Source organism: Bos grunniens, chromosome 11 (assembly GCF_055505025.1).
Source record: "Bos grunniens cultivar Pamir isolate PY7600 chromosome 11, Bosgru_T2T1.0, whole genome shotgun sequence".
NCBI classification, from domain to species: Eukaryota; Metazoa; Chordata; class Mammalia; order Artiodactyla; family Bovidae; genus Bos; species Bos grunniens.
This window is the reverse complement of record NC_141175.1, coordinates 24,744,991-24,763,340: the sequence shown is the minus strand read 5'-3', so window position 1 is coordinate 24,763,340 and position 18,350 is coordinate 24,744,991. Positions and strand designations below refer to the sequence as shown.

Below are 18,350 nucleotides of genomic sequence, written 5' to 3'. Positions count from 1 at the left end.
CATGAAGTGATGGAACCAGATGCCATGATCTTAGTTTTCTGAATGTTGAGCTTTAAGCCAACTTTTTCACTCTCCTCTTTCACTTTCATCAAGAAGCTCTTTAGTTCTTCTTCACTTTCTGACATAAGGGTGCTGTCATTTGCATATCTAAGGTTATTGATATTTCTCCTGGCAATCTTGATTCCAGCTTGTGCTTCATCAAGCCCAGCGTTTCTCATGATGTACTCTGCATATAAGTTAAATAAGCAGGGTGACAATATCCAGCCTTGATGTACTCCTTTTCCTATTTGGAACCAGTCTGTTGTTCCATGTCCAGTTCTAACTGTTGCTTCCTGACCTGCATACAGGTTTCTCAAGAGGCAGCTCAGGTGGTCTGGGATTCCCATCTCTTTCAGAATTTTCCACAGTTTATTGTGATCCACACAGTCGAAGGCTTTGGCATAGTCAATAAAGCAGAAATAGATGTTTTTCTGGAACTCTCTTGCTTTTTTGATGATCCAGCAGATGTTGGCAATTTGGTCTCTGGTTCCTCTGCCTTTTCTAAAACCAGCTTGAACATCTGGAAGTTCACGGTTCACATATTGCTGAAGCCTGGCTTGGAGAATTTTGAGCATTACTAGTATGTGAGATGAGTGCAATTGTGCAGTAGTTTGGGCATTCTTTGGCATTAGTTTTCTTTGGGATTGGAATGAAAACTGACCTTTTCCAGTCCTGTGGGAACTGCTGAATTTTCCAAATTTGCTGACATATTGAGTGCAGCACATTCACAGCATCATTTTTCAGGATTTGAAATAGCTCAACTGGAATTCATCGCCTCCACTAGTTTTGTTCGTAGAGATGCTTTCTAAGGCCCACTTGACTTCACATTCCAGGATGTCTGGCTCTAGGTGAGTGATGACACCATCGTGATTATCAGGGTCGTGAAGATCTTTTTTTGTACAGTTCTTCTGTGTATTCTTGCCACCTCTTCTTAATATCTTCTGCTTCTGTTAGGTCCATGCCATTTAGTTTCTTTGACTTTAAAGTTAGTATGTTTGATCTTAAATCAACTAGGATCCACTGTCTTACATATAAGAAAGTATGTATGCATTATGGCACTACATCAGCTTTTTTTTTTTTTTTTAATACCAAAATGGAAAAATGGTAAAAAGTATTGGAAAAAAACCAAACCCTTAAAGCTGATGTAGTTCCATAATGCATACATACTTTCTTATATGTAAGTCAGTGGATCTTAGTTTATTTAAGATCAAACATACTAACTTTAAAGCCAAAGAAACTACATGCATGTCTTTCTAATTACTGCTGTGTGTGTGTGTGTATATGGAGAAGACAGTGGCACCCCACTCCAGTACTCTTGCCTGGAAACTCCCATGGATGGAGGAGCCTGGTGGGCTGCAGTCCATGGGGTCGCTAGGAGTCAGACACAACTGAGCAACTTCACTCTCACTTTTCACTTTCAAGCATTGGAGAAGGAAATGGCAACCCACTCCAGTATTCTTGCCTGAAGAATCCCAGGGACGGGGGAGCCTGTTGGGCTGCCGTCTATGGGGTCGCACAGAGTCGGACACGACTGAAGTGACTTAGCAGCAGCAGTGTGTGTATATGTCCACATTGATCTTTGTGTATACATTACAACAGTGAATGAAGATCTTTTGATCTTCATAATTTTTTTAAATTGAAAGGATGCATGTCAAATGCATGTTTGTCTCAGAAGACACTGTTTCTGACCATCCTTTTCTGAATGAAAAGTTCCTTTCTCATATTTTTTAGGACTATTTTTTAGAGCAGTTTTGGTTCACAACAAAATTAAGAGGAAGGTACAGAGGTTTCCTAGTTGTTCCTGCCCCTATATATGTATAATCTCCCCCACTTTCAAGATCCCTCATTAGGAGATACTTTTTTTTTAATTGATAAACCTACATTGACACATCATCGTCACCCAAAGCCCATAGTTCACCTTACTGTTCACCTTAGTGTTGTTCTTTCTGTAGGTGCGGACAGATGCATAGTGACATTATTATCTAACCACATTGAATATCAGAGTATTTTCACTGCCCTAAAAATCCTCTGTGTTCTCCCTATTCATGACCCCCGCCCAAACCCCTGGCAACCATTGATCTTTTTACCGTGTCCATATTTTTGCTATGCTTTTATATAGACTATAGCTACATATAGTCATAAGCTCCATAGCCTCTTCAGAATGGCTTCTTTCACTTAGTAATACGCGTTTGAGATTCTCTGTTTCTTTTCATGGCATGATAGTTTATTTCTTTTTAATGCTGAATAATATCCCATTGTGTGGATATACTGGTTTATTTATCCGATCACCTACCACAGGACATGTGGTCATTTCTTAAGTTTTGGCAGTTATGATTAGAGCTCTTGTAAACATTAATGTGTAGGTTTCTTTGTGGATGTAAGTTTTCTGCTCCTTTGGATAAATACCAAGGAGTACAATTATATGGTAAGAGTGTGTTTAATTTTGTAAGAAACTTCCAAACTGTCTTCCAAAGTGACTGTACCATTTTGCATTCCCACCAGCAATGAATGAGAGTTCTTGTTTCTCCACATCCTAGCCAGCATTTGATGGTGTCAGAGTTCTAGATTTTGGCCATTCTGATCTGTGTGTAGTGGTATCTCACTGGTGTTTTAATTTACATTTCCCTGAGGATATATGATAGCCAGTATCTTCTTACATGTTTATTTGCCATCTGTATATATTCTTTGGTGAGATGTGTTTTAAAGTCCTTGGCCCATTTTTTAACTGGCTTGTTTTCTTATTGTTGTTTTAAGAGTTCTTTGTATATTTTATCTAACAGTAGTTTATCAGATGTGTCTTTTGCAAATATTTTCTTCCCATCTGTAGCATGTCTCTCACTTTCTCAACATTGTTATTTCTCAGAGCAAAAGTTTTTAATTTTAGTAAAGTCTAGTTATCAACTATTTCTATGGATTATGTCTTTGGTGTTATATCTGAAAACTCATATCCCTACTCAGGTCGTCTAGATTTTCTCCTATGTGATCTCTTAAAAGTTTTTAGTTGTGTGTTTTACGCTTAAGTATAAGGTCCATTTGTAGTTAATTTTTGTGAAAGATGTAGGTCCGGGTTTAGATTGATTTTTTTCCTTCCTGTTTTTGGCATGTGCATGTCCAGTGGTTCCAGCACCATTTGTTGAAAAAACTGTCTTTGCTCCATTGTATTGCCTTTGTTTCTTTGTCGAAGATCAGTCAGCTGTACGCATCAGGCATATGCATATGCTGTCCATTTCCCCCCTAAATTTTAATGGTGTTTGTTGTTGCTATTTTATAATCATACTGAACTTGACTATTGGAGAACAAAATGGCAGCCCACTCCAGTGTTCCTGTCTGGAGAATCCCATGGATTGAGAAGCCTTGTGGGCCACAGTCCATGGGGTCGCAGAGTTGGACACGAGTGAAGTGACTTAGCAAACTTGGCTGTAAAGCGTTACGTTTACTCACTTTTACAGGGTGACTGAATGTTAACTCATACTTTTTCCTCCTATAATCTCATCAGTATTTTGCCTATTTATCTTTGGTTTTGATGTAGTCAGCATTTGACTTATTTGATTTCAAACTGAGTGACTTTATCCATTCCAGATACATTCAGAAACTGTTTATGTGAGCACATTTTCAGTACCGTTGTTCTAGGTGCTGTAAACAGGTTTAAATAAAGACTGCCAAGCTCCTTGCCCTTTTGAAGCTCACAGTTGATTGGGATAAATGTATGAATACATATCAAATGAATTTATAATTTAATATAAGAAGTATCATTAAGGATATTAATAAATGCCGTGTGTTCAAAGGAAGAGATAATCAGTAAATGTTTATTGAATGCCTTCTATATTCCAGGCATATATTTGTTACTAATGCTACATAGTAGTGATTATTTCAGGGTTTTTAAATGTGCAATATATATTGCTCTCATCTGACCTTCAGCTAGATTGTATGTATTATTACAGTTGTAAACATTATCCTTCCATTCCTGTTCTTAAATGCCTTTTCATTTAAGGCACCATTTTCTTCTATTTTCCAAGGTGAGAGTTTTGTTTGATAAGCATATCCTATCTTGACGAAAATGCAGAAAGCCAGGAGCTTAGGAGATAAGCAAAAAGGAGCAACTCTAAAAAAAAATTGTCTTTCCCATGTGATTGTCAAAGGCACAGAATAAAGGGAGCAGGTAGAATACTCAAAGGATAGACAATAGTTTTTGAAGCATAATATGATGTAATATAACTTATTCATAAATAAAACATAGACAGTCCTATGAAAAATGACCTGTTACAAGACTCTAAGGAAAAGAAAGGCTGGCCTGGTAAAAGTCTTATGTCGTCTTTACGCTTCCAAAGTTGATTATTTGCCCACTTGCGCTTTTTCCATTTATGAAAAGTGAAAAATCCACAAAGTTCCCTAGAAGTCGGTCTGGTTTTCCTATTTGGCACAGGATCTCTTCAAGTAGGCATCATTGGCTACTTTGTTCATTCATTGACCAGATGTTTTTTGAGTCAGTGAATAGGCTGGGAAAGACAGCCTGTGCGATGACCCTTCATGATCTTGACCTTCCAGTGTTGAATCCCCTGTGTGATCTCCTCCCTTTGAGTGTGGACTGGACTGACTTAATTCACTTTTAACAAGCAGAATATGTACAGCAAAAGTGACAGGATGCCCTTTACAAAGTGAGTTCTGACAAGACCGTGGCTTCCTTCTTGGGTGCCGTCCCCCCTCCTTGGGTCATGCACTCTTGGGGAACCGATGTACCTTGTTGTGAAGAGCCCCAGATGGCGAGACCAAGCATGCCAGTCACCATGGAGTAACTGTGGTTATGCATCTCCTGCCACCCAACCAAGCGACCTGATGAAACCGCAGGACTGACCAGTGGTTCATTTCTAGCCTCGTGAAAGATCTTAATCCAGAGAGGCACCTAGCTAAACCATACCAGATTCATGAATCACAGGAACTGTGAGATAATCAATGTTTTAAGCTTCTAAATTTGGGTTATTTGTTATCCAAGACTGAAAAAACACCATCAGTGCCTCCTGTGTATCAGAAATTGTTCTCAGTGCTAGGAATATAGCTGTGGTCAGATTCAGAAGAGTTTTGTTGCCAAGCAGACAGCCTATGTTTAACAGGCCCGTTTGGCTGCTTCCTCAAGGAGGGATTGTGGGTATGGCATCCACTCTGTGTATTGTGACCTGTAGAAGAAGCAGCCTGAGAATTGGCCCTTAGAGTGTCTGTCAACATCACCCTGTAACAATAAGAGGGACTAATGTTTTCTTCCAAAAGTCTTTCATAGTCATCTAGGCTAACAACGGATGTGGATTAACCGTTTTCCTCTTCACCTCCAGCCCTCAAATAAGATACTATAAGAAGGGGAAGGTGGTATTTATTGTAATGTTACTCTGTGAATTGTCCTGCCACCTCTGTGAAATAAATACTTTTATCATCATTTTAAGAGATAAGAAAATTAAAGCTAAAGGATGTTAAATGACTGCTCCATGAGACTGCTCATGAGACTATGTCTCATGAGCTAGATGTGACCAAGTCAGGATTCGTCGATAGGCCTGCTCCCCAAATCTTGCTTCCCACGGCCTCCCTCGACTGAGAAATTTGGCTGCAAAAGCCCATCTTGGGTACTCGTGATTATTGGCTTGACTGGCAAGCTGAAAACTCATTCTCTGTTTGTGCTTGGAAATTATTTCAAATTGGCTATGGTAATAATTTAGTAAGATTGAAAATTGGCTGAAAGACCATGTTCGCCATCCAATCATAAATGATGATGCCTCTGTTGCTGAGGAGGAGTCTGGCAGGCACTCAGCTGCTGTGTTTCCGCAGCCCTTGCAGGCTTCTCCATGAATAAAGCACAAGAAAGAGTACACACTCCTTCCTGGGAGGCTTGTGGGCTCTAAATTCACAGGGGGTGGACGTCCTGGGGAAGACAGAAGAATAAATCAGCAATCTTAGAATAATGTACAGCAAATACCAAAGTGTATTTTAACATTTAGGAAAAAAAAGAAAGGCAAAAAATCCAAAAATTACCTCCCTGCTGAAATGTTATTCTCTGCCTGGCTGACTTCAGGGTTCTGAATTTTTCGTTGTTCAACCATAAATCTTCAGTGATGTGGGTCCCCCTCTCCTCCTCCATTCTTTGTTCATCCTATGATCCCTTCTCTCATTTATTAAGTACCTTTTAAACTTATAAGCAGATTTATCTTCTAATTGCCATTTTATGAATACTTTCTCTTGCCTGGGCAGTAAAGGGATTTATAATGGAAAGTCATGCCCTCTCCACTTGGCTGGTGCCAAAAGCTTTTCAAGTAATGGTACCCAAAGGAAGATCCCTGTCTAATTGCATCCATCTCAGGATGCTGGTTGTTTCTGCCTACCATCAGGGGGAACTTTTCACAGATGGAGATGGTAAACAAATATAGTAGTGAAGGATTCAGAATTGATATGATTGATGACTTGTAATGTGGTAGCAGTGAGTTCAAAATGGTTAACAGTTAGTTGATGGGACCACCCAGGAAAGGCCTCATAGTAGATGAGGTATTTGAGTCCAGTCTTAATAAATGAGGGTGTTGGTCATGCAGGGAAAAATTAAAAGAGGAGGGGCATGCCAGGTAGATGTGGCAGTTTGGTACAGGCATGGGATAATCTAGTGCCTTCAGTTGACTACAAGACATATGATATAGATAGAAGTATCTTGATGAGGCTACAGAGAGAAGAAAGAGCCTGGTAATGAATGAATGCTTACCTGGCTAAAGGTTTTAGACTATCCTGAGAATGGACCTATTAGACGTAAATTTTAGGCTGGATAGTGACATTCTCAGATTCTTGCTTTAGAAAGATCACCTTGGTGATGATCAGAGAAAGAAACAGAGGGCACCAGCTTGGACACAGGAAAACTCCAGTGTGAAGGCCAGTGTGGTATTTTATGGGAGAGATGAAGATGGACACGAGAGTGACTCAGTTTGTGCTAATTACTGTAATGCAGGCATGTGTGCTATATCTCTGCTTTCATAATGCATTTCTGTAAACATTCTTTGAGGATGCTATTTAACCTTTTGGTCACTGAATCACATAGCGAGTTCCTTAATCATAGTATAACCAGCTTTCTGCCTAGCGTATGTCATCTCATGAGCGAGTTTTTCATTCCACCCATATGTGGGGAAGACTATGATGAATTGATGCCACTTATCAAATGACAAAATTTCCATGAGGAGAACAGAGTAAAACACTTTTAAATTAACACTGACCCTGGAAAATCTGGAAAATTCCCTCCATTAATATTGTGGCCATCCCTTCATTCTTTCTGGAATTATTTCTCCACTGATCTCCAGTAGCATATTGGGCACCTACTGACCTGGGGAGTTCATCTCTCAATGTCGTATCTTTTTGCCTTTTCATACTGTTCATGGGGTTCTCAAGGCAAGAATACTGAAGTGGTTTGCCATTCCCTGGCCTAACAGAAGCAGAAGATGTTAAGAGGTGGCAAGAATACACAGAAAATCTGTACAAAAAAAGATCTTCATGAGCCAGATAATCATGAAGGTGTAATCACTCCCACTCACCTAGAGCCGGACATCCTGGAATGTGAAGTCAGGTGGGCCTTAGGAAGCATCACTACGAACAAGGCTAGTGGAGGCGATGGAATTCCATTTGAGCTATTTCAAATTCTAAAAGATGATGCTGTGAATGTGCTGCACCCAATACGTCAACAAATTTGGAAATCTCATCAGTGGCCACAGGACTGGAAAATGTCAGTTTTCATTCCAATGCCAAAGAAAGGTAATGCCAAAGAGTGCTCAAACTACCACACAATTGCACTCATCTCACACGCTAGTAAAGTAATGCTCAAAATTCTCCAAGCCAGGCTTCAGCAATACGTGAACTGTGAACTTCCAGATGCTCAAGCTGGTTTTAGAAAAGGCAGAGGAACCAGGGATCAAATTGCCAACATCCTCTGGATCATGGAAAAAGCAAGAGAGTTCCAGAAAAACATCTATTTCTGCTTTATTGACTATGCCAAAGCCTTTGACTGTGTGGATACAATAAACTGTGGAAAATTCTGAAAGAGATGGGAATCCCAGAGCACCTGATCTGCCTCTTGAGAAATCTGTATGCAGGTCAGGAAGCAACAGTTAGAACTGGACATGGAACAACAGACTGGATATTGTCACCCTGCTTATTTAACTTATATGCAGAGTACATCATGAGAAACGCTGGACTGGAGGAAGCACAAGCTGGAATCAAGATTGCCAGGAGAAATATCAATAACCTCAGATATTCAGATGACATCACCCTTATGGCAGAAAGTGAAGAAGAACTAAAGAGCCTCTTGATGAAAGTGAAAGAGGAGAGTGAAAAAGTTGGCTTAAAGCTCAACATACAGAAAACTAATATCATGGCATCCGGTCCCATCACTTCATGGCAAATAGATGGGGAAACAGTGGAAACAGTGTCAGACTTTATTTTGGGGGCTCCAAAATCACTGTGGATGGTGATTTCAGCCATGAAATTAAAAGATGCTTACTCCTTGGAAGGAAAGATATGACCAACCTAGGCAGCATATTAAAAAGCAGAGACATTACTTTGCCAACAAAGGTCTGTCTAGTCAAGGCTATGGTTTTTCCAGTGTTCATGTATGGATGTGAGAGTTGGACTATAAAGAAAGCTGAGCACTGAAGAATTGATGCTTTTGAAGTGTGGTGTTAGAGAAGACTCTTGAGAGTCCCTTGGACTGCAAGGAAATCCAACCAGTCCATCCTAAAGGAGATCATTCCTGGGTGTTCATTGGAAGGACTGTTGTTGAAGCTGAAACTCCAATACTTTGGCCACCTGATGCAGAGAGCTGACTCATTTGAAAAGACCCTGAAGCTGGGAAAGATTGAGGGCAGGAGGAGAAGGGGACGACAGAGGATGAGATGGTTGGATGGCATCACCGACACAATGGACATGGGTTTGAGTGGATTCCGGGAGTTGGTGATGGCCAGGGAGGTCTGGCGTGCTGCGGTTCATGGGGTTGCAAAGAGTCTGACACGACTGAGCGACTGAAGTGAATTGAACCAAATATTGTGGCCTTTCATCATATCAAATTAAATCCTGGTGAATCTTAGACACGTTGTGAAGTTCTTTGAGTGGCAGCATGGTGATGAATAGAGAGACAGGTTTATAGTTAGACCTTCCTGATTTCTCATCAAGCTCGACCTTGGGGAAATGACTCTTGAGTTTTCTCCTCTACATAATGGGGAATAATAATTGCTCCTATATAAATATAGATTAATTTTAGAATGTTTTTAGACACAAGTGAAAATCCAATTAAATTAGCTTAACTGAGCAGAAAATTTCCTGGCTTATGTAACTCAAAAGCTCAGAGGTGGGGCTGACTTTGGGGTTGGGTGATTCAACAATGAGTGGTCATCAACAAGCCAGTTTCTGTCTCTTTTCTGTGTTGTCTGTGGTGTTAGTTTCACCCTCAGGCTCTTTGCTTCAGTGCACTGAATGATGGAAACAGGCTACATCACTTCCTAATCGATACACAGCAGGTAGAGTAAGAAAGCTCCACGTGCGTATAGAAAAGAAAACCTGAGCCTCTCATTCAGGGGTTACATCACCCCTGAACAGATTCCTGTGGCTTTTGGTCGTCAGTCGGCCCGACCACCTGAACTAACCACTGTGGTGAGAGGTATGGGATTACTGTGAATGGTCTGACTCCATCAGCACTAACCCTAGGCAGCCCTGAGTCAGTCCCATGGCCATGACATGGTCAGCATTTACTAGACAAGGTATGAAGTGGACGTAAGGGAGACAAGCACAGTATCTGTAACGGACACCTTGAATAAACACTGTGAAGATTAAATAAAATAGCAAGAATAAAGATCTTGGTGTCAGTAGGTGCTCAGTACAGTCAGTTCCCCTTCTGCTTTTCTTTATCCCTCTTTCTGTTTACTGTCACCTAGAACATCTAAAAATGACATTTGAATTCCTTTCAGCCCAGTTTCAAACATCTAGCAACAGTTCAGTTTGGTTTTGAATGATCCAACATAGTTGTAAGAGTTAGAATAAGATCTAGATTTTCATACTTACTCTTGATTTTGACATAAACTCATTAGATCTACTTAAAATGCTCTTAATAATAACAGTTTGTGTTATGTATCCCATGCATGCATTTGATAGGAAAAGATTTTTAAATGGAAAATGTGAATGAATGCTTTCACAGCCCCAGTGGACAGGAACCTTCACTACTGATTGCAGGAACATCTCGTTTCTAACATTCTTCATGGCCCTCTTCATTAGGATAAAGGTGACCTTCAAGTTGTTGAAGAACTTAGGGATGTATTAGCTATGTCAGTGCTGAAAGTAAACAGTACAAAAGATAGGGCCATTTACACTTTGCTGAAGAATGATAGTATTACTGTGATTATTCCATAAGGGAAAAGGCAAAGAAAAAGTGGCCTCTGTATCCTCCATGATTCATTTTTATTATATAAGCAATTGACAGTTAAAGCAGAGGAGCAAAATTCACCTGCATCCTTATTTTTATGTTTGAATAGCTTGTAAACTCGGAGAAGGCAATGGCACCCCACTGCATACTCTTGCCTGGAAAATCCCATGGACGGAGGAGCCTGGAAGGCTGCAGTCCATGGAGTCACTGAGGGTCGGACACGACTGAGCGACTTCACTTTCACTTTTCACTTTCATGCATTGGAGAAGGAAATGGCAGCCCACTCCAGTGTTCTTGCCTGGAGAATCCCAGGGATGGGGGAGCCTGAAGGGCTGCCATCTATGGGGTCACACAGAGTCGGACACGACTGAAGCGACTTAGCAGCAGCACAGTAGGGGGTAAATTGTTTCATGAAACTTTGGCTTTTAATACATGCATACATGCCCACGCATATATTCTGACATTGAGATTTGATGCACACAGTGTGCAGGTCTTGGGCAGAAATGTTTGGAAGCTTTGGCCACCTGATGCCAAGAGCTGACTCACCAGAAAAGACTCTGGTGCTGGGAAAGATTGAGGGCAGGAGAGGAGGGGAACAGAGGATGAGATGGTTGGATGGCCTCATAGAGTCAATGGACATGAGTTTGAGCAAACTCCAGGAGACAGCGAAGGACAGGGAAGCCTGGCGTGCTGCAGTCCATGGGGTCGCAAAGAGTCGAATACGACTTAGTGACTGGACAACAACAAATTCCCCATGTTGCAAGGTCACCTCACCCTCTTCTTCACAGGAATCCTCGCTCATCCTTCAAGTCCTGGCTTAGGTGCCACCTCCTTTGTAAAGACTTTCTTGCCTTTCTAAGACAGATACTTTTTCTTGCACCTGCATAGTTAGTTTATATTTCTGTCACGTTTTATGAATACTTATTTTTGTGTTTGGTTTTTCCATTAGGATGGATGTTCTTTTAAGGTAGAGATTGTGTTTTAATTTCCTTTTGTATCTCCTGTGCCAAAACTAGGCCCAGCACATGGTAAGCACTGGAGTGTCTGTGCTTGAAAAGGAGATGAAAGAAAAGTGGAGCGAGATTTTACATAGAACCCAGAAAGAACGGATAGCTCTCTATCCTGTATTAGTCAAAGAAAATGTTTTCAGTCTCTCAAATTAACTGTGATGTTAAAACCAAAGTGTGAGTGAAATAATTCACTTGTGACTTTTCCATTAGTTAATACAGTTGATGTTAGCAATGTGAATGGTAGATAAAGCCTGGCTTTCCCACCCTGACTCTGTAGGTAGCATCTGGCTTTTCCTAAGGCACCTGTCATTTTATAAATATCCACCTTATCTGAAAGTCACACTATATTCATTTTTAAAAGAGAAAAATAGTATCTGCTTGGTGAGATTTCATCAGCCTTAAGGTCCCTGCACACAAGGGAAGTTGTCTTGGTGAATTTTGAATCAAGCCATTCATGACGCGACAGCACTGATTGTGTCCTTCTTCCGTGTCAGCTCCTTCCTTGCACGCCTTCCCAGGCACGAGTGTGACAGAGAGCTGCCCTCTCGCCCAGCACACGTGCCCTTTGTGCTGGCCCGCTCCTTCTCCCTCTTTCAGGCTCTGATGGGCCTTTACTTGCACTCGGCATCCAGGCCATGTCGCATCCATTTACCCCAGCATCCCCCCAACCCCCTTTAACCTGGGGACCTCTTGAAGTTCTTCCTTTCCCATCTTAATGCCTCCTCACCCCTGAGGACTCCCTTTAGAGACAGAATCCCTCAGCAAACCTTCCTGCCCACTCCCCCGCCCCCCAGCCCTTCCCTTCCTGTCCAGACAGACTGCCCCTCGGAGGTCCTCATCAGCAGGTCCTGTTTAGCCCACTGCACTTGAAGAAGGATCCTGCCTCCTTGCAATGCCATTTCTCTCTCTGTCTTTCCAGCTAGAATGTAGCATCCCCCGGGACAGGGACCTGATCTCATTTTGTCTGTGTCACCAGCACCCAGCCCGGGGCCAGATGTCCAGCACCTTCACTGGGTGGCTGTCCATGAATAAACTCAAAAGCCTCGCTGCCTAATGTCCAGTGTCTAACATCCTGCTGCCTTTTCCTGCGTGACTTCTGATTGCCACTGACTGGCTTTGTCCCGACAACATACATCTAGTCCTGAGGTTTTGTTTCAAGTTCTTGAAAATGTCCTTATAAATTTTAGTCTTTTGAGGCCATCTTATAGGAATAAGACACTAGGGAGCCTTTGGGCGCATTCTGGACCACAAATTTCTTGAGACATGAGACATGTTGAGAACATGCTATTTCATTGGACTTTTAAAGGTTCTTCCCCTACACCCTCATGTTGAGCAGAGTTGTTGAGTAATTTAGAAGCTATTTTCGGTTTGTCTACAATGTGCTAGACATTGTATTAAGGGCTAGGGGTACAGAGATTTTAAAAAGCACATTTTCTTCCCTGAAGGGTCACACTGTTTAGTCAGGGGAAATGTACGAGTAACCAGACAATTTTAACAGTGAGATGGGTTCTTTGATACAGGTGAGCTTTAAAAGGAACACATAAGGGAGGAGATGATGTTAATGACAGCATCTCAAAGGAGTGAACCCTGAACTGATTTGGAAAGGACAGGCAAAGGCAGGCTTGAGAAATGATGACAGTTTTTCTCAGATACTTGTAGTTTCACGTTTAAAAATCTACAACGTGTTTTTAAACTAAAAAACCGACTAAAACGTTCCCATGCAATTATCTTCAGAATACCAATTGCCTTTAGTGGCTCCTGAACTCCTGCAGGTCAGATTCTGTAGCTAGCCTGGCAGTCAAGACATTCTCAGTTCATCTTTCCAGCTAAAGTTTTTTAATATTCTAGATTGGGGAGTCAGTCAATTGTAGCCTATAGGTCAAATTCAGCCCACAGCCGGTTTTGTACTGCCCTTAGCTAAGCTAGTTTTTACAGCCCTTAAAGGATTCTAAGAAGTAGCCAGCCAACCAAAAGTGTGCACGTCAGAGACCGTAAGTGACCTCCAAAGCCCAGCATTTTCTATCCGGCCCTTTCCACTCCTGCTGTGTCTGAGTGCTCACTAGTGGTTATACACGTGTCATAAGCTTTCCTGCTTCCACAAGTCTGCTTTCATGCTTCTATCATTTTGAAATGTTGTCATTCATCCGTTCATTCCTTTATATGTTCAGTACACTTCTTGTGTGTGCGGCACCGTTCTGAGCTCTGGGGAGACGGCAGTGAAGACCACAGCAAGTAGAAGCACAGCATGCCAGTGGTGAGGAGAAAGCCAGGCAGGGTGAGGAGAGGGTGGCCCCGTGAGGTTGGAGGGTGTGCCCGCTCTTCCTCGGTGCTCAGGGAGACTGCATGTATAATGTGACCTTTCCACCACGTCCTGAGGAATGAGTGTGAGGATCCCTGGGAGAACATTCCAGACAGAGGGCCCGACAAGCAGAAAGGCTGTGTGGGCCTGCAGGGAGGTCAGTGTCTCAGGAGTAGGCTGAGAGTGGGAGAAAGGAGGACACTGGGTTAGAGAGGTGGGGTGAGCTGGAGTGCAAGTCATACAGGGTCCAGTGGGGCTGTGAAGTCTTGATTTTATTCGCTCACCCAGTCAGATCCTGTGACGAGGCCGACATGACCGAGTGACTATGGTGGACAGTGACGGGGAGCACTGGCTTGGTCACCATGGACCTGAATTCCGACTTTCACTCTCTCACTCGACACGAACCCAAATGTATCAGCTACCTTCCCGGGGGGCTCAGTCTTTCCATCCACATCACTGGGGGCGTAGGGAGGTCTGTTGAACTAAACACGGGTTCTAGGATATCTTGTATTTCTTAGTCACAGAAAGGCATTCTCAGATTATTTAGGGGAAGAGACAATACTGTAGCCGATCCTTGCTGGTCACTGGTGGCTTCTGATTTTATGTCATAGGTGCTGGGGTTGCAGAACTTGTTCTGAAGCTGTATTTGCAGACAGTTACAGTGCAGTGAAAACAGTGCCTTCCTAAAGATATCTTTCATGCATATCTATAAGAGGCTAAGAAAACGCCAGCCATCTATTATAAAACATTAATTTTATGTGCAGTGACTTGGAGGCAGCTGTTGGGGATGGAGGGTAGGGGAGGTTTGCCTCCTGTTGGGGTCGTTAGTGCTGTGTATTTGACGCCTGTGCCTACCTTTCAGAATAACCAGACACAACATGACTGATTTTAAGAAGTAATAGGAAGGTGAGGTTTGGTCCTAGGATGCTTTGTCTGTTGTTGTTGCTGTTGTTAAATCAACACAGAAGCCTCTTACAGCTCTAGTAAAAATGTGCTTGAGCAGTTGACAGGCGACTAAAATCTGGCTTCAGAGCAGCACAAACCAGCAGGGCATGAAAGGCCCCAGAGTGGCTCCAAAGAATGTGGTGCGCCTATCAAAACGGGTTAAGTTGAGACTTAATTTGTATTTTGAGGCCAAGTGAACTTAACATTTTAAATATTAGAAAAAATATAAGCATTGCATGCCTATCATAGTGACTGTCACGTATCCGAATTCAGTAAGCAACTGGTGAGTAAATGAGTAAATATAACGTTATTATAGAAAATGTGGAAAGTCAAGAACAGAATTGCTCGTAGCCTCAACACTTCAACAGTGGTCACGACTAGTGTGTGTGTTGTCTTCAGGCACAGGTACATTCACTTTCACTTTCACTTTTGGGCTTCTCTGGTGGCTCAGATGGTAAATAATCTGCCTGCAATGCAGGAGACCTGGGTTCAGTCCCTGGGCTGGGAAGATCCCCTGGAGAAGGGAAAGGCTACCCACTCCAGTATTCTTACCTGGAGAATTCCATGGACTGTATAGTCCATGGGGTGGCAAAGAGTCGGACACGACTGAGCGACTTTCACTTTTCACATGCACAGGTATAGTTCAGATTTTAATGTAAGCATGATACAGTTTTATGATTTCTGATTCCTAAAATTGAACATTTTATGATAATGATACAATCAAACAGTGATAATGGCTGTACTCTTACTGTAACTCTTACTGACTGCATATACTCTATCAAGTGATTTGTCATATGCTAGTTACCATTTCTCTTACTATCAATTGGATTGCTTTTAAAGTCGTATTTTTATATTCTTATTCCAGTTAAAATCTTCATGCCTATACTATTTTCTTCTTTTGAATTATTTCCTTATAATAAATTATCAGAATTGGTTATAGAAATGACTCCTCATTTTTTCACTGTAACCAGTAATCTATTTGAATATGTTTCACCATGACACCACCTGCTTTGGGTATTAGCATTTTTAAAAAAGCTATATTTATGCATTTAATAGTGCAAATGATACCACCCTATTTTTGTTTTCTTCATGGAAGAAAAACTAGTATAGCAAAAGTCCTATTCGTTAAAGTTTATGTATTAAAATTTCACTTTTGTTCTCTCTACCACACAAATACTTTACTAAATCCATCACATGTAACACATAGGGTGATTCTTACCTTTGTTCAGTTCCTCTCTCTCACTCTCTTTTTGTTATTGTTGGTAAAGCTGTCTCTGGAAGCACGTAAAGAAATGACTGGAAAGGCTATTAAGGCAGTCAGACATTTTATTGAAAAGCCAAGAAAAAGAAACTTAGAAGAAGACACTGAGGAGGCTGGTGGGTCTCAGGTGACCTATGCAGATGCCTTGAATCATCTGGAGCAATCACTGGCACACCTGGAAACCCTCAACCACAGCTTCATCATTTCTCTGAAGAACAGTGAGCAGGTAATGAAATGCAAACTTGTTCTGTATGCTCACACACTCGGATAATATCAGTGTGTTCTTTCGTTTGTCTTTTAAAGCTATGTTCATAGTTGTGATAGGCTTTTCAGTCTTGCAGACTTTTTTTTCAGTAACTGTTTTTTAAGTTGAAGTATATAGTTAATTTACAGGATTGTGTTTCAGGTGTACAGCAAAGTGACTCAGTCCCATGGGCTTCCCTGGTGGCTCAGCTGGTAAAGAGTCCCCCTGCAGTATGGGAGACCGGGGTTCAATCCATGGGTTGGGAAGATCCCCTGAAGAAGATCCTCTGAAGGCTATCCACTCCAGTATTCTGGCCTCAAGAATTCCTTGGACAAAGGAGCCTGGAGGGCAACAGTCCATGGGGTCACAAAGAGTCAGATGAGACTGAGCAATCAACACACACACAACATGCTCTATTTCTAGCTGGGAGATGTTTTGCTTTCCAATTGAATGATGATAAATTTTTCTCCTGACTTTCAGAAAAATTCAGAAATAGCCATCCATACCTGCCTCAGAAATTTTTTTTTTTTTTAAAGAATGTGTATCCTCATCCTGTTTTTCTGGTGTATTTTCCAATATAATTTATTCTTGACATGACTTTTTTGGCTGATGAAGTTGTTCCTAGTTCATTCTAGTTGGGACCCTCTGGTCTAGTGGAGTCTCAAAAGGCCCCCTCATGGGAGTCATGAGCCCCTATGAGGTTTGGGGACCAGAGGGTTCGGATTGCATAAGGAAACCCTCTGTAGCCTTGGGAGCTTTTCTTCTGTATTCACCATCATGGGAATTTTAATATTCTTTTCCATAGCTCAGTTGGTAAAGAATCCACCTGCAATGCAGGAAACTCCAGTTCGATTCCTGGGTCTGGAAGATCCACTGGAGAAGGGATAGGCTACCCACTCCAGTATTCTTGGGCTTCCCTGGTGGCTCAGCTGGTAAAGAATCTGCCTGCATTGTGGAAGACCTGGGTTTGATCCCTGGGTTGGGAACATCCCCTGGAGAAGGGAAAGGCTACCCGCTCCAGTATTCTGGCTTGGAGAATTCCCATAGTCCATGGTGTTGCAAAGAGTTGGACATGACTGAGTGACTCACTTTCACTTTCTATAGCTAAAAAGTTGACAAATCACTACATAAATGGTTTTCACCCAGGTAAAAACAGTGTTTAGGTGTGTAAAAAATAGTCCATTCGCTTTGTAATGCTGTAGTGAATGAACCTATAAGTGGCCACTGATCTGCTTTATTTTTTTTTTTAACCTTATGTGTTTAATGAATTGTATTCTTGGCTTGTAAAACAATATATATATTCCTGACTAGAAAAATCAGTCAGTGGAGAGGAGTCCAAATACAAAACAAATGGAATACTTCAAAATACACATGAGACTCAAAAATGCAAGCCCCTCATCCAGGAGATAATGGGAAGAATCCAAAAGCCTGATTTCAGTTTTATTTCATTTTTGTATTTTTTTTAGTGCCTATTATCCTATCTAATAAATAATATTAAATAATGGTATGAGCAATATAGAAGCCTTCATAGGAAGCAAATTGGCCTTACCAATCTTGATTTTATTCTGCTGATGGTTACAGTTGTATAATCAATAATTACAATTATTGACAATATTAAAAATATTGACAATTAAGGGGCTTCCCTTGTAGCTCAGTTGGTAAAGACTCTGTCTGCAATGCAGGAGACCCGGGTTCAATTCCTGGGTCGGGAAGATCCCTAGAGAAGGAAATGGCAACCCATTCCAGTACTCTTGCCTGGAAAATTTTGTAGACAGAGGAGCCTTATGAGCTGCAGTCCATGGGGTTGAAAAGAGTTGAACACAACTGAGGGACTGAGCACACTTGGAATAGCTGATTGCGAATGTTGTTAGGCCATGGATGGTCCTTAACAGGAGCCTCTTCTGGTCCCTAAATTGACATTGTATGATTTTGTTAAGGCACCTTTTAGATCAAATGCTGAAAATAACCTTCAATCTTAAATATATTGACCCTTTTAAGTGCAGGCTTTGATTTTAACCTCTTTAATTATATACTCAGTGAAAGACCATATTGTAAACTCAAGAAGGTTAGTGCAACTTCAATCACAGACCATTGGAACCTCAGTTTTCTCTTGTCTCACTGTGGATACTAGT

At 41.5% G+C, this 18,350-nt stretch overlaps 1 protein-coding gene across 4 annotated transcripts in view; it reads left to right on the top strand.

Annotated features, from left to right (window-relative positions):
* Positions 1–18,350, top strand: part of NBAS (NBAS subunit of NRZ tethering complex) — a 329,576-nt gene that overhangs the window by 250,105 nt on the left and 61,121 nt on the right. For all 4 annotated transcript variants that reach the window (XM_086323557.1, XM_086323555.1, XM_086323556.1 and 1 more), the window contains one exon: positions 15,982–16,200. In XM_086323557.1, coding sequence (XP_086179683.1) covers positions 15,982–16,200 — 219 coding nt within the window. The remainder of the gene's footprint in view (positions 1–15,981; positions 16,201–18,350) is intronic.